Genomic DNA, 23,994 nt, shown 5'->3' with positions numbered 1-23,994 from the left:
CACTATGATCCTGTCGTGTGCGCCGTGTGAGCTCTGAGAGCCACCACCAGCTGGAAGTGTCTCTGGTCTGGGTTAGGTCTTCCCTTCTTCCTCATGTTATTGTTCGTGGTAAAAGGCGACTAAGGGATAGGCTTATAAACTTGGGATTCCTCTTAAAAGCGATGGACAAGCAACCTGTCACTATTTGAATCTCAATGCTATCATTAATCCAAATAGCTGACTCTGTCTTCCCCGCAAGGGATATAGACGTGACCATATGTATGTATCAGTCTTCCAGTTAGCTTACAGTCCATCATCTACATTCCAACTTACTCTCACTATGATCCTGTCGCTGGCGTGAGCGGCTATCATGAACTCAGCGTGCGCCGTGTGGGCTCTGAGAGCCACCACCAGCTGGAAGTGTCTCTGGTCTGGGTTAGGTCTGCCCTTCTTCCTCATGTTATTGTTCGTGGTAAAAGGCGACTAAGGGATAGGCTTATAAACTTGGGATTCCTCTTAAAAGCAACCTGTCACTATTCGAATCTCAATTCTATCATAAAGCTGAACAGCTGAACGTGGCCATTCAGACTTTTCCAGACTGTTGGCTCTGTCTACCCCGCAAGGGATATAGACGTGATTATATGTATGTATGTATCAGTCTTCCAGTTAGCTTACAGTCCATCATCTACATTCCAACTCACTCTCACTATGATCCTGTCGCTGGCGTGAGCGGCTATCATGAACTCAGCGTGCGCCGTGTGGGCTCTGAGAGCCACCACCAGCTGGAAGTGTCTCTGGTCAGGGTTAGGTCTTCCCTTCTACCTCATGTTATTGTTCGTGGTAAAAGGCGACTATGGGATAGGCTTATAAACTTGGGATTCCTCTTAAAAGCAACCTGTCACTATTCGAATCTCAATTCTATCATTAAGCCAGATAGCTGAACGTAGCCATTCAGTCTTTTGCAGACTATTGACTCTGTCTACCCCGCAAGGGGTATAGACGTGACCATATGTATGTATGTAAGCATCAGTCTCCTAATTAGCTTACAGTCCATCATCTACAACTAATTCGAAGATGCAGATTTCACATTCCAACTTACTCTCACTATGATCCTGTCGCTGGCGTGAGCGGCTATCATGAACTCAGCGTGCGCCGTGTGGGCTCTGAGGGCCACCACCAGCTGGAAGTGTCTCTGGTCTGGGTTAGGTCTTCCCTTCTTCCTCATGTTATTGTTGGTGGTCTCCGCGAAGTGGAGACGGCCAACGGTCACTTTGGCGCCTTCGCGACGTAGTTCCACGCTGGAAAGAACGTTCCTATTAAAATTACATACATAGGTACCTACATATGTACATAAAATCACTAGGACCACTCTCCATCTCTTTCCCATGGATGTCGTAAAATGCGACTAAGGGATAGGCTTATAAACTTGGGATTCTTCTTTGAGGCGATGGGCTAGCAACCTGTCACTATCTGAATCTCAATTCTATAATTAAGCCAAATAGCTGAACGTGGCCGTTCAGTCTTTTCAAGACTATTGGCTCTGTCTAGCCCACAAGGGATATAGACGTGACCATGTGTGTGTGTGTGTGTGTGTGTGTGTGTATACATAAAATCACGCCTCTTTCCCGGAGGGGGGTAGGCAGAGACTACATCTTTCCACTTGCCACGATCTCTGCACACTTCCTTCGCTTCATCCACATTCATAACTCTCTTCATGCAAGCTCGGCGGTTTCGGGTACTTTAGCCTATTAATAAATTAAACTCAAAATTCATTAGACATTGCCGTGTGGATCCCGGTACCAATAGAGAAAGAATACGACCACTCCATCTCTTTCCCATGGATGTCGTAATAGGCTATTAAGTGATAGGCTTATAAACTTGGGATTCTTCTTTGAGGCGATGGGCTACCAACCTGTGACTATTTGAATCTCAATTCTATCATTAAGTCAAACAGCTAGCCGCGGCCTAATGGTCTTTTCGAGACTGTTGGCTCTGTCAGCACCGCAAGGAATATAGACGTGATTATGTATGTTCAATTTAATAAACCCTTATGAAATCACTTACGGCACTGGGTGGAATGGCTTCTTCGTTCTGTCCGACTGACTCTGTTCCACCCGTACTTCTTGAGTTGGATCTTCTGCCTAAAACACACATATAAATACATAAAAATTACACATCTATACTAATATTATAAAGCTGAAGAGTTTGTTTGTTTGTTTGAACGCGCTAATCTCAGAAACTACTGGTTCGAATTGAAAAATTCTTTTTGCGTTGAATAGACCATTTATCGAGGAAGGCTTTAGGCTTTACAACATCACGCTGCAACTATAAGGAGCAAAGAAATAATGGAAAATGTGAAAAAAACGGGGAAAATTATTCATTATTGAGGGTTTCAATGATGCCCAAAATAACAAAATACGAAGTCGTGGGCACAGCTAGTCTTTATTATATACGGGACAAATTACATACATAGATTGGTTTATCCTCGAAGTAAGTACAAAACGACTAAGGTATAGGCTTATATACTTGGGATTCTTCTTTCAGGCGATGGGCTAGCAACCTGTCACTATTTGAATCTCAGTTCCATCATATAGCCATGCAGTTCAAAGTGGCCTTACAGTATTTTCAAAACCGCGTTGTCTCTATCTACCCCGCAAGGGTATATACTCGTATGGAGGTGATTACAAGATACATACATACATACACATGGTCACGTCTATATCCCTTGCGGGGTAGACAGAGCCAACAGTCTTGAAAAGACTGAATGGCTAGCTATTTGACTTAATGATAGAATTGAGATTCAAGTAGTGACAGGTTGCTAGCCAATCACCTAAAAACGAATCCCAAGTTTGTAAGCCTATCCCTTAGTCGCCTTTTACGACATCCATGGGAAAGTGATGGAGTGGTCCTATTTATTTTATCACATTGGTGCCGGGAACCACACGGCGCTACAAGATATATACGATACGTTTTAAGTAAGTAAAAAGGTTTTTAATATTCTATGATAATTTCTATGATTCTCACCTTAACACCATAGAAGTGTAAACAGAAGCTGTTAATCTTCTTGAAACCATCAACGGTCTTCACGTAATGCGCGTCAGCCTGAGTCTGAATCTGGCAGGTGACTTGGAAGTGATTCTTCTTTTGACAGACGAATGCCTCGTCTATTTGGGAGTAGTTGAAGCCCTTGTCCGCTCCAACCACGTATGAGATCATGGGCCTGCAGAAATGAATGAATGAACGAATGAATGAACGAATGATTGAATGAATGAATGAATGATATAATTAATTTCAGTTCAGCTGTTTCTACATTTTCGTTTGTTTTCCGACATTTTCGGATAGAACCATATCTTTCCGATGGATGTCGTAAAAGTCGACTTAGGCTGATAAACTTGGAATTGTTCTTGTAGACGATGGTCATAGCAACCTGTCAATATTTTGAATATCAATTCTATCATTAAACCAAACAGCTGCATGTGGCCTTATAAGTCTTTTTTAAACTGTTGGCTATGTCTACCCCGCATGGGATATAGACGTGACGTATGTCGTAAAAGGCGACTAAGGGAAAGACGATAAACTTAGGATTGTTCTTTCAGGCGATGGGCTAGCACCCTGTCACTATTTGAATCTCAACATCAACATTATGAAAGAACAATGAAAAACCTTTAACCAGAAGATTTCCTAGCAAAATACTCATTTCGGTAATTTTATTTATGTACCTATATTGTTTATCTATTGTAGTTTTTATGTATGTATATCTATTATAATTATTTAATTTATATTTTGGTGTAGGTATAAATATATTTATTCAGTTTGACCCCACACAAAGTTCTCTGTCAGACCCAATGGTCGACTGGCAGATAATGCTTCCAGCATTAAGTCCGCCAATTGTGCTATATCTACATTTGTATTATGTGCAATTAAGTTTAAATAAATAAATAAACAAAAAAAATATCACAAAAAAAAAAGATAATACCACTTAACATCTAATCCACACATTTAATGTAATTTACACATAACAAACTTACAAAGGCTTCAAACTGCCATCGAACAGCGTATGCCAAGAGTTCTGCTGGAATGTGGAGAACCTAATGCACTGCAGCGGAGTATCATCACCAGCTTCTGATCCGTCCACGGACGGAGGAGCTGCCCTGAGGTGAGGTACGCTTTCGGGCGACAGAGCCGCTGGAAATAGTCACAAAACATAATCGATTGTGTGCCGTGTAGTTCCCGGCACCATTAGAAAAAAAAGAATAGGACCACTCCATATCTTTTCCCCGGGGATGTCGTAAAATGCGACTAAGGGATAGCCTCCCGGCACCATTAGAAAAAAGAATAGGACCACTCCATATCTTATCCCCGGGGATGTCGTAAAAGACGACTAAGGGATAGCCTCCCGGCACCATTATAAAAAAAGAATAGGGCCACTCCATATCTTTTCCCCGGGGATGTCGTAAAAGGCGACTAAGGGATAGCCTCCCGGCACCATTAGAAAAAAGAATAGGACCACTCCATATCTTTTCCCAGGGGATGTCGTAAAAGGCGACTAAGGGATCGGCTTATAAACTTGGGATTCTTATTTTAAGCGACCGGCTATCAACCTGTCACTATTTGAATCTCAATTCTATTATTAAGCCAAACAGCTGAACGTGGCATATCAGTTTTTTTAAGACTGTTGGCTCTGTCTACCCCGCAAGGGATATAGGCGTGATTATATATGTATGTACATAATCGATTACAATCGCCGAATTATTGTAACTATTAAAAGTGGTAAGAACTGGTCAAAATTTTAATCTGAATTCGCAACCGATTGTTTGTTTCTAAACTCTTTATTGCACACTAGCTGTGCCCGCAACTTCGTTCGCGTGGAATAGCTATTTCGGGCATCATTGAAGCCCTCAAGGATGAATAATTTTCCCCGTTTTTTCCCTCACATTTACCATTATTTCTTTGCTCCTTAAAGTTGCAGCGTGATGTTATATAGCCTAAAGCGTTTCTCGATAAAGGGTCTTTTCAACGCAAAACGAATTATTCAATTCGAACCAGTAGTTCATGAGATTAGCGCGTTCAAACAAACAAACAAACTCTTCAGCTTTATAATATAATAATAATAATATAATATTAGTATAGATAGTATAGATTTAAAATAACTTACCTGGTTCGCATTTAACTTGAGAATTCGCATCCTGAGAATGTTTCCGTTTTTTAGCATTAGGCTCTTGCAAATTAGTATAAACAGGCGTCAAAGCCTCATGACCCAAAGCCACCAGCTGTGGGTTAATCAGACCTTGATCCAGCTCATTCATGTCCACCCTCATCTGATTATACCTCGTCTGATACGGATCTATAACCAAATCATTCCTCACCGCTCTTATACCAAGTTCGACCATATTATCCGCCGGCAATACAACTACATTATTAAGATTATCTCTTAGGACATCGTGGTCAAGATTATCAGATTTGAGTTCCTCGTAGATATAGTTGCCTTCTTGTAGTATTTCGTGGTTTATATGGTCTTGGACCAGCATGTATTCGCCCCCAAGGACCGTATGTGATATCGCGTGTTGAACTTGCTCTGAAGGGCTGTAGGGATTCTCTGAGCCGGAGTCTGGTGGACTTTCTGGTAGCTGGTGGCTTCTGTAACACAAGTAACATACATATGGTCACGTCTATATCTCTTACGGGGCAGAAAGAGTGAACAGTTTTGAAAAGGCTGAATGACCACGTTCAGCTGTTTGGCTTAATGATAGAATTGAGATTCAAATAGTGACAGGTTGCTAGCCCATCGCCTAAAAAAGAAGCCCTAGTCTGTAAGCCTATCCCTTAGTCGCCTTTTACGACATACATGGGAAAGATTTTTGTATTGGTGCCGGGAACCACACGGCACGTAACACAAGCAAGCTGAATACAATCACATCTTTATTCCTAACGGGGTAGACAGAACCACTTGACCTTTTTATTGTTGAGGATATAAAGTTCAAGATAAGGGACTTTAATTAATAAAAGTAAATATCCCATCAAACTCGCCGTGTGGTTCCTTTAGAGTACCTACTTTACGGCACTTTAGAGTAGGACCACTTAATATCTTTCCCATGGATGTCGTAAATGCGACTACGGGAAAGGCTAATAAACTTGGAATTCTTCTTGTAGGCGTTTAGCTAGCAATCACTATTCAAATCTCAATTCCACCATAGCCGTACATGCAGGTTTTCTTCTTTTTCAAGACGGTTTTCGTCTAAATGTGTATGTTTAGTTAGATACTGTGGCAAAATCTATACGCCACAAGTCACAAAAATAAACAATATCACGAATCACACGAAGCTATCAGTCATAAACAGCGAAAAAGCCAAATCGCGCAAGCAAAGATTTCACGTATTGCAGCATATATACAACCTCCGACACATCATCGTCTGTCGCGCGGTTCCCCAGGCGTCACTCCAGCCTGGCGGAAGATCTTCCCTTTGGTGGCGGTCGAGCCGAATCATCGCTCCCGCTACAATACTTTTTTTTTTATATACAGGACAAATTACACTAATTGAGTTAGCCTCGAAGTAACTTCGAGACTTGTGTCACGAAATACTAACTCAACGATACTACATTTTATAATAAGTACTTATATAGATAAACATCCAAGACCCAGGCCAATCAGAACAAGTTCTTTTCTCATCATGCCCTGGCCGGGTTTCGAACCTGGGACCTCCGGTGTCACAGACAAGCGTAGGTACTACCGCTGCGCCACAGAGGCCGTCATATCATACTATAAATTTTTTTGGACTCACCCCATCCTCCTGGTCTCCAGGGGCTGTGGCGCGTAGCCCTCCCCGACGGGAGCCATGTAGGCCTCCAGCTCGTCAATCAGCCCCGGACCTGATGATGAATTGAATTTTAATCATTAAAAGAAGGCTTCTGTTTTGTGCTGATGACGAATCGAATTTCAATCATTTAAAAGAAGGCTTCTTTTTTATGCCGTATGGTTTAGAGCAATAGAAAAAAAAATAAGACCACTCCATCTGTTGGTTATGGATGTCGTTTAAGGCGACTAAGGGATATGCTCATAAAGTTGGGATTCTTTTTTAGGGCTATGTGCTAGCAACACTAGTCACTTTTTGAAACTCAATTTTATCATTAAGTCTGTCAGTTGTACAGTCGTACGTAACGGCCTGTCAGTATTTCGGACCTATTGGCTCAGTCTACCCTGCAAGAGATATAGACGTGCCTAAATATATATATGTGTGAGTGTAATTAAAATTTAAATAACAAGAAAATATACATAATTTTTTATGAAATGTCGAATTTAAATACATAAATTTTGATTTGAACCTACTACCAATCTTAACGAGATACAAGCGCCGCGTTCAAGCCATACGTTTTTGTCATTCAGTAAGTAAGCTGTATATCATTATCTTCTATCATCGCCCGCCATGCGTAACTCAGAACTGAATCAATTATTGACTTGCATCATCGTAGCTTATTAAAAAAAACTGTTACGGATAAATTAGTGTACAGTATTAAACATTTAATAGAATTCCGTACAATTTATCAGAGCGCCGTGTGGTTCCAGTGCCGTGTGGTTCCAGGCACCAATACGAAAAAGAATAGGACCACTCCATCTCTTTCCCAGGGATGTCGTAAAAGGCGACTAAGGGATGGCTTATAAAATTGCGATCCTTTTTTTAGGCGATGGGCTAGCAACCTGTCACTATTCTGATCTCAATTCCATCATTAAGCCGAGCAGCTGAATGTGGCCATTCAGTCTTTTCGGGACTATTGGCTCTGTCTGCCCCGTAAGGGATATAGACGTGACTATATGTATGTATGTATGTATGTTATCAGAGCGCCGGTGGTCGAATCGGTAAGATGTCCGGTTGAAATGCGTGATGCGCAGATAGGAACAGGTTCGAATTCCACCTCGGCCATTTACTATTACTATTTTCGAAGTTAAGTTTTCGTCATTGGTTAAATGGTATCATATATTGAGGACACTACCACTTCATCTCTTTCCCATGTATGTCGTAAAAGGCGACTAAGGGATAGGCTTACAAACTCGGGATTCTTTTTTAGGCGATGGGCTAGCAACCTGTCACTATTTTAATCTCAATTCTATCATTAAGCCAAATAGCTGAATGTGGCCATTCAGTCTTTTCAAAACTGTTGGCTCTGTCTTCCCGGCAAGGGATATAGACGTGACCATATGTAAGTCACACAATCCAGTTGCCTGAATGTGCAGGTTTCCTCACGATGTTTTCCCTCGCCGCAATAGCATCGGTTAGTATTCAAACTAATGTACAAGACTTTGAAAAGAGTAATGATGTTTACATGGCCGAGGTGGGATTTGAACCTGTCAGAATAATGTACATACATACATACATATGATCACGTCTATATCCCTAGCGGGGTAGACAGAGCCACCAGTCTTGAAAAGACTGATAGGCTACGCTCAGCTTTAACAGACTAATGTATGTCACTCAGGGGTTTGGTGGCATTTGAAATCAGTTCTTCAGATAGTTCTCGCTTTTCTTACACGGATACTATGACCACTCCAAGATATTTCTTCTTCTAGTAGTAGTATTTTGGGATTTACTAAAGCGCAACCTAATAGATCTCTATGACTTGCACTTGCACATAATCACGTCTATATACCTTGCGGGGTAGACAGAGCCAACAGTCTTGAAAAGACTGATAGGCCACGTTCAGCTGTTTGGCTTTATGATGGAATTGAGATTCAAATATTGACAGGTTGCTAGCCCATCGCCTATAAAAGAAGAATCTCAAATTTATAAGCCTATCCCTTAGTCGCCTTTTGCGACATCCATGGGAACGAGATGGAGTGGTCCTGTTCTTTTTTTATTGGTGCCGGGAACCACACGGCACTATGACGCTCGAGTAAAATCCCAATTTGGCCTCGTGGCCTCCCCTACTATTTATTCCTCGTGGCGTAGATCTTACCTAGATCCTCTCTTCTGGAGACCAGGGTCCGCTTAATAACCATGACAAGATCCTCTTTTCCTTACAAATGAAAAACAAACATTTTTTCTCCACATACAATGTCGGTTTTCATGTCGACGATTGCGGATCTCTAAAATCTATCTGACATTGAAATATAGTGAAAGGGAGTTCAATGACTGATGAATTGCGTGTCTAAACAGATGGAGTGAACAGTTTGACAATTGACAATGATGATTATACATCTGTTATGTAACGAGGCGGGAAATAACGGATAATATCAACATAGATATGCCGTGTGGTTCCCGGCACCGATACTAAAAAGAATAGGACCACTCCATCTCTTTCCCGAGGATGTCGTAAAAGGCGACTAAAGGATAGGCTTACAAACTTGGGATTCTTTTTTAGGCGATGGGCTAGCAACCTGTCACTATTTGAATCTCAATTCTATCATTAAGCCAAATAGCTGAACGTGGTAATTCTGTCTTTTCAAGACTGTTGGCTCTGTCTACTCCGCAAGGGATAAAGATGTGACTATATGTATGTATGTATGTATCAAAATAGATGTAGCGGTAAAAGGTCTGTTAAAAGTCGACCAAGGGAAAAACTTACAAATTTGAGAGTCTTTTTTTGTTTTTCTTTTTGTAAGAAACACTCAATAAACCGTGTGGTTCCCGGCGCTTTAGAAAAGGTTTCTTTTTTGATAAATACTTAACACGCCCAGTGGTACCTGGTACTTTCTCCATCTCTTTGCCATGAACGTCGTAAAAGGCGACTAAGGGATTGGCTAATAAACTTAGTATTCTGTTTCAGGCTAGCAACATGTCAATAATTGAATCAAAATTGTATCGTTGAGCCAAACAACTGAACGAGGTCATCAGTATTTTCTAGACTGTTGGCTCTGTCTTCCCCTGCAAGTGATAAAGACGTGATTATACTTATGATATTTCACGGAATATTTATTAAAAATATCTTTTCATGCAAATTCACCGTTTTTGGGTACTTATTTCAATAAATCAATTAATCATAACAGTGTCACCTCCACATTTTATTTTCTTTTATAAGTTTGGATAATTGTGAAGTGACATTTCTGATGAAAATGCTGCAGTGTTACCGTTCCTTCTGCACTGACGCTTCGTAAGCGGCGGTAAACTTAGTTTTAAGTAATTTAGTTAATATCAACCAATGTTGTGAAACCAAAAGACATTTATTAAATTATTTATTTCTTTATTTACTAATTTATATACACAGAAAACATCGAGAATATTATAATCACAAGAAACGAAAATCACAAATCTCTTCCAGCAGACCTGATGTTTGAAATGTCCTACAATCTATACTAATATTATAAAGAGTGAAGAGTTTGTTTATTTGTTTGAACGCGCTAATCTCAGGGACAACTGGTTCGAATTGAAAAATGTTTTGCCTTGAATAGACCATTTATCGTTTTAGACTACATAGGTCTGACTTCACGCTACAACTATAAGAAGCAAAGAAATAATGAAAAATGTGAAAAAAAAAACGGGGAAAATCATTCATCCTTGAGAGCTTCAATGATGCGCAAAATAACAATTCCACGCGGACGAAGTCGCGGGCACAGCTGGTTTTTTAAATAAAAATACCAAACAGGTGATAGTAAAGGTTATTAACAGAATTTTCCGGTTGACCAAACACCACCACGGGGTTTATTTCACACAGTTAAACATATCACCCCTCTGATAGGGGGTGAATGTGTATTGAACCATGTGATTTGATGATTAGGGGGCGAGCAAAGTCAGGTAAACAGGGTAAGTACAGGTATTGTGTCAAGTCAGGTCACGCATAAAAATTATAGGTTTCAATCAGAGAGAAGTGAAGCAGTTTTAAAGAAAATGCTATTGCTACTAATCCTACTACTATCCTACTACTATTATAAAGGCGAAAGTTTGTATGGATGTTTGTTACTCTTTCACGCAAAAACTACTGAACCGATTACCATGAAATTTGGTATGTAGGTAGCTGAAGACCCAGAATAACACATAGGCTACTTTTTATCCCAGAGTTCCCGCGGGATTGATAGGGTTTCCATGCGGACGAAGTCGCGGGCGGCCTCTAGTAAAATTATAAATGCGTAAGTTTGTAACAATATGTTTGTGTGTTTGTTAATCTTTCACGCAAATTTAGAGAAAACAGAAGATCTAGAAAGTAGTTCAAATTTAAAAAAATATTATTCATTACTTGCTGTGCCCGCAACTTCGTCCGCGTGGAATTGTTATTTTGGGCATCATTGAAGCCCTCAAGGATGAATAATTTACCCCGTTTTTTTCACAATTTCCTTTATTTCTTCTCTGCTAATAGTTGCAGCGTGATGTTATATAGTCTAAAGCCTTCCTCGATATAGAGAAAGAGTTTACAAACAAACAAACAATAAATAAAATAAATATACACGGGATAAACTACACAGATTGAGTTAGCCTCGAAGTAAGTTCGAGACTTGTGTTACGAGATACCAACTCAACAATACTTTATTTTATAACAAATACTAATATAGATAAACATCCAAGATCCAGGCCAATCAGAGAAAGTTCGTTTCTCATCACGCCCTGACCGGGATTCGAACCCGGGACCTCCGGTGTCACAGACAAGCGCACTACCGCTGCGCCACAGAGGCAGTCAAACAATAAAAGTACCTAGAACCACACGGCGTACAATTGTAAAACTCGTCTGAGTTTTAATCTAACAGACACAGATTTACGCATATTGTAATACAATACTTTGATAATAACATTGTACACTCAAAGTTTACTACGCTCATACATAGTTAATCACTCACACATTTATAATAACATACTAGAGGCCGCCCGCGACTTCGTCCGCACGGAAACCCTATTAATCCCGCGGGAACTCCGGAATAAAAAGTAGCCTATATGTTATTCTGAGTCTTCAGCTACCTACATAACGAATTTTTGCGTGGTTCAGTAGTTTTTGCGTGAAAGTGTAACAAACATCCATACTGACATCCTGATCCACTCACAAACTTTCGCATTTATAATATTAGTAGGATTTTTAATTTTCACATTCATTATTTATAAATAATACATACAGGTATTAAACGCGCATGTAACGCAATTATCGTGTGATTCCCGGCACAAATATTAAAAGAATAGGATCACTCCATTCCTTCCCCATGTCGTAAAAGGCGACTAAGGGATGGGCTTATAAACTTGGCTTAGTCAACCTGCTTTCATTCATCCTCTCCATATGACCAAACCATCTTAACATACCCTTTTCTATTCCTGTAACTACATCTAATGTAATTTTTGTAAAAATGTATATATAAAAATATTTTTATTAAAATCTCATATTAATAAATTAATCTGAACAATGTATTCTCTCGTCCACACTCTATTCTAAGTTTTGATCTTTGTAAAGTTGACGTTGTTGAAGAAAATGCTGCAGTGCAGTTTGTTACCGCTTCTTCTGCACTGAAGCCTTGGAAGCGGCAGTAAACTAGGTTTAAAGTTATTCATTTGACATTAACCAATGTTGTGAAACCAAAAGATATGACAATTATCAAGCGATATGTAATATCCTATAATAATGAATAAAAATTTTGAATTTTGAACATTACTAAACAAATAATGATACAAATTGCCACTGATTATCAGTTGCTTGCACAATCGTTGACAAATGGAGCGTGGTGTCAGTAGCCGACCACCCTTGTTTAAACGCACATACAAATAATCACGTTTATATCCCTTGCGGGGTAGACAGAGCCAATCGTCTTGATTTGACCTAACGATGGAATTAAGATTTAAACAGTGACAGGTTTATCGTCTAAAAAAGAAAAGAAGAATCTCAAGTTTATAAGCCTATCCCTTAGTCGTCTTTGACGACATACATGGGAACGAAATGGAGGGGCCTTATACAATTTTTTTTATTGGTGCCGGTTACCACATGGCACTGCAATTTGTTGAATCCAGAATTAAGCTATAAATAATTGTAAGTAATTAATTGTATTCTTTTGATAAATAATGTTCATTGGATTAAAGCTATTATACCACACGAAAAAAGAAATACATACATAAGGTCACGTCTATAAGGTATATCCCTTGTGGGGTAGACAGAGCCAACAGTCTTGAAGAGACTGATAAGCCAGCTTTTTGGCTTAATGTTAGAAAAAAAAGAAATTAATTAAAATTATTAAAATAATAAAATTTTGAGAAATAAAAAAAAAAACTAATTATCCCAAAAAAAAAATACTAAAATATTAATTCAATAAAATAATACCTTGTCCCCTTATAGGAATCCTTGCACTTCTTGGTATTTCTTGAGAGCCGTCCTCAATATGCCAAGAATATTCCATTTTACAGACAAAAAATCATTTTTTTACACACGTAAAGTCACGTTATATCCACAATGAATCCAAAACAACACATTTTATTAATAAAAAAATATTTAATTTAATTATAAACTTAAAATTAGTCTTGTAATTAACATTAATTTATTATACACTGCAATTAATATTTACACAATAGATTTTTATTGTTCACATTTACACAGTTATTTTGTTTTTAAATTTTTTTTATATTTCATTTGTCGTTTTATAATAAATGTTCACTCTATAAAGATTAATTTTTGGTTCAATTATGTAATATTTTGTTGATTAAATTTTTAAATAAAATTTTCGTGTCACTTTTGTTTCACAATGTTTTTTAATTTTTTTGTAATCAAATGAATTGTTTTTTTGTTTGTATTATAAACGTCCGTCTCAAGAATAAACTTGAAAGTCACTGAATTATAATCACATCGTTTTTTCAACCCTAGCGTGAGCGAGCAAGGGAGCGTGACGAATGGTAAGTTAGAGCGGGACAACTATATTCTGTTTTCCACATTCAAATTCGTTTTCCACGAAAAACATTGGTGGTTTTGGAAAATTTCATCAGCCAATAGGATTGCTTACAGTACACGCGGGTTGGACATTCCAAATACGATTTGGTGCACGTGAAAAGTCACGAAAATGTAAATGTAATTATTGCAATTAATCAAATTATGTAAATGAGCGGTTTTGAGTTATGGTTTTGTCATTTTTTTTGTTTAAGGTCAAATAACTGATATTTGTACCTACCTACTTAAGTAGGTACGTCTTCTCTATCATTACTTTTCTACGAATTAATATTTGTAAAAAAAAATATTTTAAATATTGTTTGTTAATAAAATGACTTAGTTAATTTAATTAAATTTGTTAATAAAATAGTCGTAAAAGTCGACTAAGGGATAGGCTTATAAACTTGGGATTCTTCTTTTAGGCGATGTTCAAAGTTCAATTCCATCGTTTAGTTATACACCTGAACGCGGCGTATCAGTCTTTTCAAGTGTTGGTGTGTTTGTATAGAATCGCTAAGATAGGAATCTAAAAAAATCTCTTATGAACTGGAAATAAATAAGATTTCCTCTGTTTAACATATTTTATGTATAATATATTTCCTAATTTGATATTTTATGTAGGTATGTACATGTATTTATAATGTACATTATGTATCTTGCATGTTTTTATGCATTTCTTTTCTCGTAATGTATGTATTTTCAATATGCATGCACACTTTATCGCACCACCAACTTAAAGTTTTTTCTGTTTGGTCAGCTGGTTGACTGGTAGAGAATGCCAAACGGCATTTAGTCCGCCTTTTGTACATTTTTGTTTTGTGCAATAAAGTTTTAAATTACATACATGTTATCACGTCTTAATCCCTTGCGGGATAGACAGAGCCAACAGTCTCGAAAATACTGACAGGCCACATTCAGCTATTTGGCTGTAAGATAGAATTTAGATTCAAATAGTGACAGGTTGCTATCCAATCGCCTAAAAGAAGAATCCCAAGTTTATAAGCCTATCTCCTAGTCGCCTTTTACGACATCCATTCTATTGGTACGGCCGAGAACCATACGGCACTAAAATTTTAAATAAATAAAAATTGTCGTGTGTTTCTCGGCACCAATACAAAAAGAATAGGACCACTCCATCTCTTTCCCATAGATGTCGCAAAAGGCGGCTAGGGGATAGGCTTACAAACTTGGTATTCTTTTTTAGGCGATGGGCTAGCAACCTGTCACTATTTGAATCTCAATTCTATCATAAAGCCAAATAGCTGAACGTGGCCATTCAGTCTTTTCAAGACTGTCGGCCCGTCTACCCCGCAAGGGATTAAGACGTGATAATATGTATGTATGTACCTATGTAACGTCGTAAAAGGAGACTGCGGGAGGGGCTTATAAACTTGGGATACTCCATCCTCCTATACTTTTTTTATACCGGTAACCACAAGGCACTAAAGTTTTAAATACTCGTAAATTTGGCAACATTAAGTCTTTTATCAAAATGCCGGTGTCAGCGTATAGGTAATTCGGTAAAGGTGCAACGCGACCAATGATCCGTATAAACGGAGTCAGATGTTGGATCAATCGTTTGACTATCGTTGCTTGGCTACAAGACAGCTGGGTGGGCGGACAATGTGTATTTTTCAGAGGGTAGATAGGTAAATGAGAATAGTAAAATTTAATTTAAAAAAAAACCTTATAAATACAAGGAAAGTGTTTTGAGAAAACACCATTTTAAAAAAAACAATGAAAATAAGCTTTATACGTGGCCTATCAGTCTTTTCAAGATTGTTGGCTCTGTCTACCCCGCAAGGGATATAGACGTGATTGTATGTATGTATGAAAATAAGCCGTGCGGTGTGGTTCCCCGGCACTTATATATAAAAAAGAATAGGACCACTCCATGTACTCGTATTTCCTGTGAATTTTGTAAAAGGCGACTAAAGGATAGGCTTATAAACTTGGAATTCTTCTTTAAGGCGATGGGCTAGCAACCTGTCACTATTTGAAACGTAACTCTATCATTAAGCTACGAGTAGGTATACATCTGAACGTGGCCTATCAGTCTTCCAAGACTGCTAGCTAGCTAGCTGTCTTCCCCGCAAGGAATATAGACGTGACTATATGTATGTATGCACTATCTATATGTATAGCAAAAACAAGAGCTAATCTTAAGGAAATCCGGCATCTTAACTTCAAAATCTGCGCAAAAATCAACATGGCAGATACATTTCTTCGATCATCACATATCCGCGATTTTCACCCAAAAATAAACACTAAATTCAATGTGCGTGACATCAAATTTCCCTATTAGTATGATTGCTAACACAATATTGACAAATCACGATGAACTAAACGACGGACACGGATCGCTGGCCACCCCAAAGCGGAATCAGCCTTGGTTCATATTGGTCGAGTAAAAATGACAGCGACTGTGTCTTAGATGCAAGTTTACATTAGATGAACGTAGGCCACGTTCAGCTACATGTAAACTTGTACATGTAAATCAGTCGTTTCAAGACTGTTGGCTCTTTCTACCCCGCAAGGGATATAGACGTGATTATATGTATGTTATATGTAGTCGAGTGGTTTAAAAGTCAAATAATCCTACTAATACGAGTATTAAAAATGGGAAAGTTTGAGAGTATGTCAGTGTGTCAGTGTGGATGTTTGTTACTCTTTCGCGCAAAAACCACTGAACCGATTACGATGAAATTTGGTATGTAGGTAGCTGAAGACCCAGAATAACATAAAGGCTACTTTTTATCCCGAAATTCCGGCGGGATTGATGCCCAAAATAACAATTCCACGCGGACGGAGTCGCGGGCACAGCTGGTCTTTAATGTTTTTATGATCATTAAAAAATTCAATAAGCATAAAGAAGTTCTAAGCCATACCCCACTCGCCACTTCACTCGCACAATGTGAACATAGCCAAAGATTAGCTAATTGCGCACGTGGGAAATGAGGGGTTATGTTGCACTGCTAATTCGATACGCAGGTGAAATATTAATAGAAATTATTTTAATATTGATGCGTATATCCTAAACTAGTTGTTATTGGGAGCTTAGCACGCGTGGGAATTCCGGGAATTCTCGAAACATAAATTGTCATTTATTATACGTACATACATAAAACATACATACATACGTTAGGTCACGTCTATATCCCTTGTGGGGTAGACAGAGCCAACAGTCTTGTCATTTGCCATGATCTCTGCATACTTCCTTCGCTTCATCCACATTCATAACTCTCATCATGCAAGCTTGCCGGTTTCGGGTACTCTTGACCTGACCCTTTGCCAGGACGTCCTTAATTTGATCAAGATACGTTCGTCTAGGCCTTCCCACTCCGACCTTTCCCTCCACACTCTCCTTGTATATCTCCTTAGTGATTTATTATTTTTAATACAATAGGTGTAAAGAAGAGTGAGAAGAATACGTGTGCCGTGTGGTTACCGGCACCAATAAATAAAAAGAATGAGACCACTCCATTCCTTACCAAATTCTCAAAATATAAATTGTCATCATTGCAGAGATCGTGGCAAGTGGAAAGAGGTAGTCTCTGCCTACCCCTCCGGGAAAGAGGCGTGATTTTATGTATGTATGTATAAATATACTAATATTATAAAGCTGAAGAGTTTGTTTTGTTTGTTTGTTTGTTTGTTTAAACGCGCTAATCTCAGAAACTACTGAACCGATTTGAATAATTCTTTCACTGTTAGATAGTCTATTTATCGAGGAAGGCTATAGGCTACATTTTATCCCGGATTTCCTACGGGAAACGTCAACCATGCAGGTGAAAGTTGAATGAGTCGGTCATCTGCGAGCTTTCCACGCGAACGCTGCGCAAACCAACAAAGATATAGTAAAACAATGTACTAAAGATGTGAAGTACTCATTTTTTGTCACAAAAAAATCCGCGAGAGCATATATCTATCTCTTAAGGTTTACTTACAATAACCACTTTTATGTTCATTTTTTAAGATTATTTTTTCATTATAAACATATGTTATTTTGAAACCAATTTTCTTTAATTCAGTATTAATCCTTATCCAAATAAATATGTTTATTACTTTCGGCTTTTCATGTAGACTAAAATTGCCATTTACAGTATATAAATCAGACGAATAGGTTTTGAGATATAGTTGTTATAAGCAATTTGCAGCGAAACATTTAATACGGCGAACCAGCGTTCTTTCTAATACGCGTGACTGCCTGCAAAAATAAATATGATGCCCAAAATAACTATTCCACGCGGACGAAGTCGCGGGCACAGCTAGTGTATGTATAAATTGATGTATGTATGTATAAATTGTCATTTATTATCTATACTAATATTATAAAACTGAAGAGTTTGTAAGTTTGTTTGTTTGAACGCGCTATTATTAGGAACTACTGGTTCAAATTGAAAAAATGTTTTTGTGTTGAATAGACCATTTATCGAGGAAGGCTTTAAGCTATATAACATCACGCTGCATCAATTAGAAGCGAATTAATAATGGAAAATGTGAAAAAATCGGGGAAAATTATTCATCCTTGAGGGCTTCAATGATGCCCAAAATAACTATTCCACGCGGACGAAGTCGCGGGCACAGCTGGTTTTTAATAAAAGATGTGAAAAGAAGCGTACGAATACGTGTGCCGTGTGGTATCCGGCACCAATAAAAATATAGAATAGGACCACTCCAGCTTGTATCCATGGATGTCGTAAAAGGCGACTACTTCTTCTTGCGTCGTATTCCTCATTACTGAGGGTCGTGAACTCCCTGGAGACAAGTCAGTTTAGAGCGCACCACGTCTCTCCACCTTGCCCGGTCCTTAGCGGTGTGGAGCGCCTCATGTAAACGGCGACTAAGGGACGGGCTTATTAACTTGGGATTCTTCTTTTAGTCGATGGTCTAGCAACATGTCACTATTTGAATCTCAATTCCATCATAAGTCATACAGAACGGCCTTTTTAGTTACTAAACTTACGTAACCAGTTACAAAAGAAGATTCTTATTTCGCTCTTTGGTAACCTTTTTTGTAGATTAATATTTTTCTATCTAGAAAAATCGAAAAAAAAAAAACTTTTAAGGGAGTTATTATTTTTTATGCGTTTAAGATGCTATCCTACCAATTATAACGTGGCCTTTTAATATTTTAAAGACCGCCGGCTCTGTCTACCCGTAAGGGATATAGAAGTGAATCTATGTTTGTATCCTACTTCCTACTTATATTAGAAATGCGAAAGTTTGTATGTCAGTACGGATGTTTGTTACACTTTCACGCAAAAACTACTGAACCGATTATGATGAAATTTCGTATGTAGGTAACTGAAGACCCATAATAACATATAAGCTACTTTTTATCCCGGAATTCCCGCGGAATTGATAGGGTTTCCATGCGGACGAAGTCGCGGGCGGCCTCTAGTCTCTAGTATTTTAAAAGATGGGTAGGTCTTCATCTAGCGTCTCCATTCCACTTTGTCAAGACCACGCGGGCCATTACAATTTTTTGCATTGAACCAACAAAAGTGTTGCTATAACAACAATCTCTTTAATGTACCTTATTCGTTCACGAAATATTGATTAACAATAAAATTTGGGACACCATAACACAGATTTGGTTTTCCATCCGACTTCTAGGAAAAGAGAGTGTTTTTTTTACGTTTGTTTGTTTATAATGATGTTAGTTACAAACATGTAAACTCTTTATTGCACTTAAAAAAATATAGTAGTTCATTCATTTATATAATCACGTCTATGTATATGTCTCTGTACCTATACCCCTTGCGGGGTAGACAGAGCCAATAATCTTGAAAGACTGACAGGCCACGTTCAGCTGTTGGGTTAAATGATTGAATTGAGATTCAAATAGTGGCAGGTTGCTAGCCCAACGCCTAAAAGAAGAACCTCAAGTTTAATAAGGTTTCCCTAGATTGTCTTTTACAATTTGCACGGGAAGAGAAGCAGGCACACACTATGTTTTTCCTTTGCTACCAAACCAGGATTTGAAGTTAAGCAATGTATAATATAAATAACAAATTTCATTCAACACATTCAAGGTTATATTATTTGGCCCTTCCATGAAGAATATTGATCAAACATTTTTGCAACCGCCTAGATTTAAAAAGAGGCGTGGCCCAAGGGGGCCCGTCGGCCAATGAGCGGGCGGTATTTAAATTGCGAACGCGTGCCGATGCGTCGCCACTGGGTAATGTTGCGTTGACGTAAAGTATTAACCAAAACAGTTATATACAGGTTGACTATTTATTGATTTTCGGTTTATTTCGATTTATTTTGACGGCGTCTGTGGCGCAGCAGTACCTACGCTTGTCTGTGATACCCGAGGGCCCGGGTTCGAATCCCGGCCAGGACATGATGAGAAAAGAACTTTTTTTGTCTTGAATGTTCATCTATATAAGTATTTATTATAAAATATAGTATCGTTGAGATAGTATCTCGAACTTACTTCGAGGCCAACTCAAACTGTGTAATTTGTCCCGTATATATACATATATTTATATTTATTTACTTATTCAGGCTCCCCTAGCGAGACTAATACTTATCCAAGATATAAATATCACAGATAGTTTGACGCTCCAAAGTTCACAATACTATCGATACATTCATAGATATAATCACGTCTGTTCCCTTGCGGGGTAGACAGAGGCAACAGCCTTGAAAAGGCGGAAAGGCCACGCTCAGCTGCATGGTCATTGTAATAGAATTGACATTCAAATAGTGACAAGTTGCTATTCCTTAGTCGCCTTTTGCGACATCCATGGGAATGAGATGGAGTGGTCCTATTCTTCTTTGTTTAGGTGCCGGGAACCACACGGCATGAGCACAAAATGTAGGTATTTGCCAAATAAATTACGCGGAAAATTTTGCAGAAAAACCCATCTGGGAATTACCTAATTAATTTCCATGACGACGTAGCTACGGTGGATGATAATTTTAGATATCAGATTCTTAAGAATCTATAGGTACCTACTAATATTATAAAGCTGAAGAGTTTGTTTGTTTGTTTGTTTGAACGCGCTAAGCTCAGGAACTACTGGTACGAATTGAAAAAATCTTTTGAGTGAAAAAAACGGGGAAAGTTATTCATCCTTGAGGCTTCAATGATGCCCAAAATAACTGTTCCACGCGGACGAAGTCGCGGGCACAGCTAGTTTTAGATATCAGATTCTTAAGGATCGTATATATGCCGTGTGGTTACCTCTTAAGAATAGAACCACTCCATATAATTGCTATCGATGTCGTAAAAGGCGGCTAAGGGATAGGCTTATACACTTGGGATTCCTCTTGTAGACGTTAGGCTAGCAACCTGTCACTACTTATTTATTTACCGGACGGGAGTTATTACTGACGTTTACAAGGAACATATCTCGTGTAACCTATCTTTCTAACATTGACGTTATATCTGTATCAAATAGCAGATACCCATTAACGCTACATTGTGTTTAAATTAACAGTAAAACAAATTTTTGAAAAATTCATGCCAACTGAAAAAACTTTATGAATGAATGAATGAATGAAAAAAAAAAACATTGCCGTTTACCAAAATGATAAAAAGAGAGACAATTATGTCTGGACAATGTTCTAGAATGCGGTCTTCAGGAATTTTCCCCACGAGATATGTAGGTATCTTTGGTATTGCAAAATAAATGAAAATGTCACAAATATTGACACAGCATGTACGCTATGATATCATCGTCTCATTCGTGGCTGGAACAACATATATAAATATGTGGGAATGAAAGTAAAACAGTGCGGAATTATATCGTAAATCTTCTTATTTTATTGGACTTCTTAAAACACATCTTATAACGTCTTACATCGTACCACAGACTCACTATCCTATCTCTTAATGTTGCCAGCGTAAAAATAAGTAAGAGGTCAGCTAACAAAAAGGATTTAGATAAAAACAAAAAACAAAACTTCTCCCACATATATATATATATATATATATATATATTAAAACGCATAATTTATACAGATAATGTAGGGATAATGGTTTATTTATAATCCATTTTGGGGGTTTAACGATAGAATTGAGATTCAAATAGCGACAGGTTGCTAGCCCATCACCTTAAAAGAAAAAATAATCCCAAGTTTGTAACCCATCTCTTAGTCGCCTTTCACGACATCCATGTGAATGAGATGGAGTGGTCCTATTCTTTTTGTATATTGGTGCCGGGAACAACACAGGAACAAAATTATGATATTAAAAGCCTCCACCTAAAACTAAGGTATAGTTTTTTTTTTTTTATGTAAACGGAAAAAGCAATAGAATATTATTCGGCCGTTCAAAGTCAAGCGACGACATTGCAAGACCTTGGATTAGATTGGCTGTGTATCACGAAAACTGTGAACTTTGGCGAAGGTTCCAATAATATGCAGTTGAGCAGAAAATTTAGTGTCGTAAACGAGGTTGGTATAATATTGGGGTTCTGTGTCTTAGACCCATTGACCACTAAAATGTCTTCTATTATCTTATCACATACATACATACATATAGTCACGTCTATATCCCTTACGGGGTAGACAGAGCCAATAGTCCCGAAAAGACTGAATGGCCACGTTCAGCTGCTCGGCTTAATGATGGAATTGAGATCCAAATAGTGACAGGTTGCTAGCCCATCGCCAAAAAAAGAATCCTAAGTTAACAAGCCTATCCTTTAGTCGCCTTTTACGACATCTATGGGAGAATGAGATGGAGAGCTCCTCTTCTTTTCTCTTTTAGTGCCGGGGACCACACGGCACAAAACGGTAAGTCGGCGTTAATTCCCGTTTGCCAACACAAATACGTTTGTATTTAAGTATGTATGTAGATAAATAAATAAATATATACGGGACAAATTACTCATATTGTGTTAGCCTCGAAGTAAGTTCGAGACTTGTGTTACGAGATACTAACTCAACGATACTGTATTTTAAAAAAAATACTTACTTATATAGATAAACATCCAAAACCCAGGCCAATCCGAAAAAGTTCGTTACTCATCATGCCCTGGCCGGGATTCGAACCCGGGACCTCCGGTGTCACAGACAAGCGCACTACCGCTGCGCACTAGAGGCTGTCAAAGATAAAGACGTTACATACATATATATGTTACTTTCAATAACGGAACTAACGATTCATATTCTCTTAATAAAAATATACAGAACCCAATAAGCACTTTATTGTTGACAATCTCCTTCTTGTAGATTCACTTGCCGTGACATCGATTTTAAAGTCAGGGTTTTAATTTCGGTGGAGTCGACAAGAGATTGGCACCTTTTTTTGTTGAGAGCAAATCTTTGTTATTTAAGATTGTTTCCTTTATTCGGGTCGGTTTAAAAAAACTGGCAAAGAAAAAAATTGTTATAGAAAAGAAAAATCTAAATTTAATCTACAAAAATGTTTTTATTTTTTACAGGTTAAAATTATTAAATTTTAAATTAACAAGGACATCGAAATATCCGAATTAAAATCAATGTAAAAAACATCAAACAATATGTTAAATTAACCTATAAGATTTTAAAAAACATCACAAATAAAAAAAAAGAAACGTATGTATTTTTTTTAACATTACATTATTAAATTCGATTCATTCGATATTTTATTAAAATCGTGAAATCGCAACACATATTTTCGCATATTTATAATATTAGGAGTGCTTATAAATTCTCAACGAAATCTTTAAGAAAATGTGCTTCGATTTTTTTATCGTAAAAGTCTATAGTTTATGTGGTATCCTCCTGATGCGCCCGCTCATACAATCTTTTGTAAAGTGGTTGACTATTTTCAATTCGGGTACATACATATATATAAAGGTTTGGTCGCGTTGTTCTTTTGTTTGGAACACAGAGTGCAGAACGCCAGCCCTGTATCGTCGTTTCTATAAATATATATAAAACAACGATAAAATGTATGTTTTTATGAGAACTTAAATGATGAATCGTCGTGTGGTTTTGGGCACTTAAAAATAGAACCACTATATATCTTTAACATGGATGTCGTAAAAGGCGATTAAGGGATATGCTAACGAACGTGGGATTTCTCTAGTAGGCGATGGGCTAACAACCTGTCACTATTTGAATCTCAGTTCTATCATAAAGCCAAAAAGCTGAACGTAGCCTTTCACTCTTTTAAGTTGTCGTGTAATTAAATTAATTACCGCTAAAATTAATAATGGTCGTTATTCCTATTTAATACATCATGGCTATATCCCTTGCGGGGTA

The 23,994-nt window shown here is 38.0% G+C and overlaps 1 protein-coding gene across 1 annotated transcript in view; it reads right to left on the bottom strand.

The window, feature by feature from the left end:
- LOC106143034 (uncharacterized) overlaps window positions 1-23,994 on the bottom strand; it is a 48,497-nt gene that overhangs the window by 19,002 nt on the left and 5,501 nt on the right. Inside the window, exons 2-7 of the mRNA XM_060952893.1 lie at window positions 6,759-6,846; window positions 5,135-5,616; window positions 4,008-4,164; window positions 3,004-3,199; window positions 2,044-2,120; window positions 1,079-1,277 (exon numbers count right to left, since the gene is read on the bottom strand). Coding sequence (XP_060808876.1) covers window positions 1,079-1,277; window positions 2,044-2,120; window positions 3,004-3,199; window positions 4,008-4,164; window positions 5,135-5,616; window positions 6,759-6,846 — 1,199 coding nt within the window. The remainder of the gene's footprint in view (window positions 1-1,078; window positions 1,278-2,043; window positions 2,121-3,003; window positions 3,200-4,007; window positions 4,165-5,134; window positions 5,617-6,758; window positions 6,847-23,994) is intronic.

The sequence above is a fragment of the Amyelois transitella genome, chromosome 30 (genome assembly GCF_032362555.1).
Source record: "Amyelois transitella isolate CPQ chromosome 30, ilAmyTran1.1, whole genome shotgun sequence".
Lineage (NCBI taxonomy): Eukaryota > Metazoa > Arthropoda > Insecta > Lepidoptera > Pyralidae > Amyelois > Amyelois transitella.
This window is presented reverse-complemented; position numbering and strand designations above follow the sequence as displayed.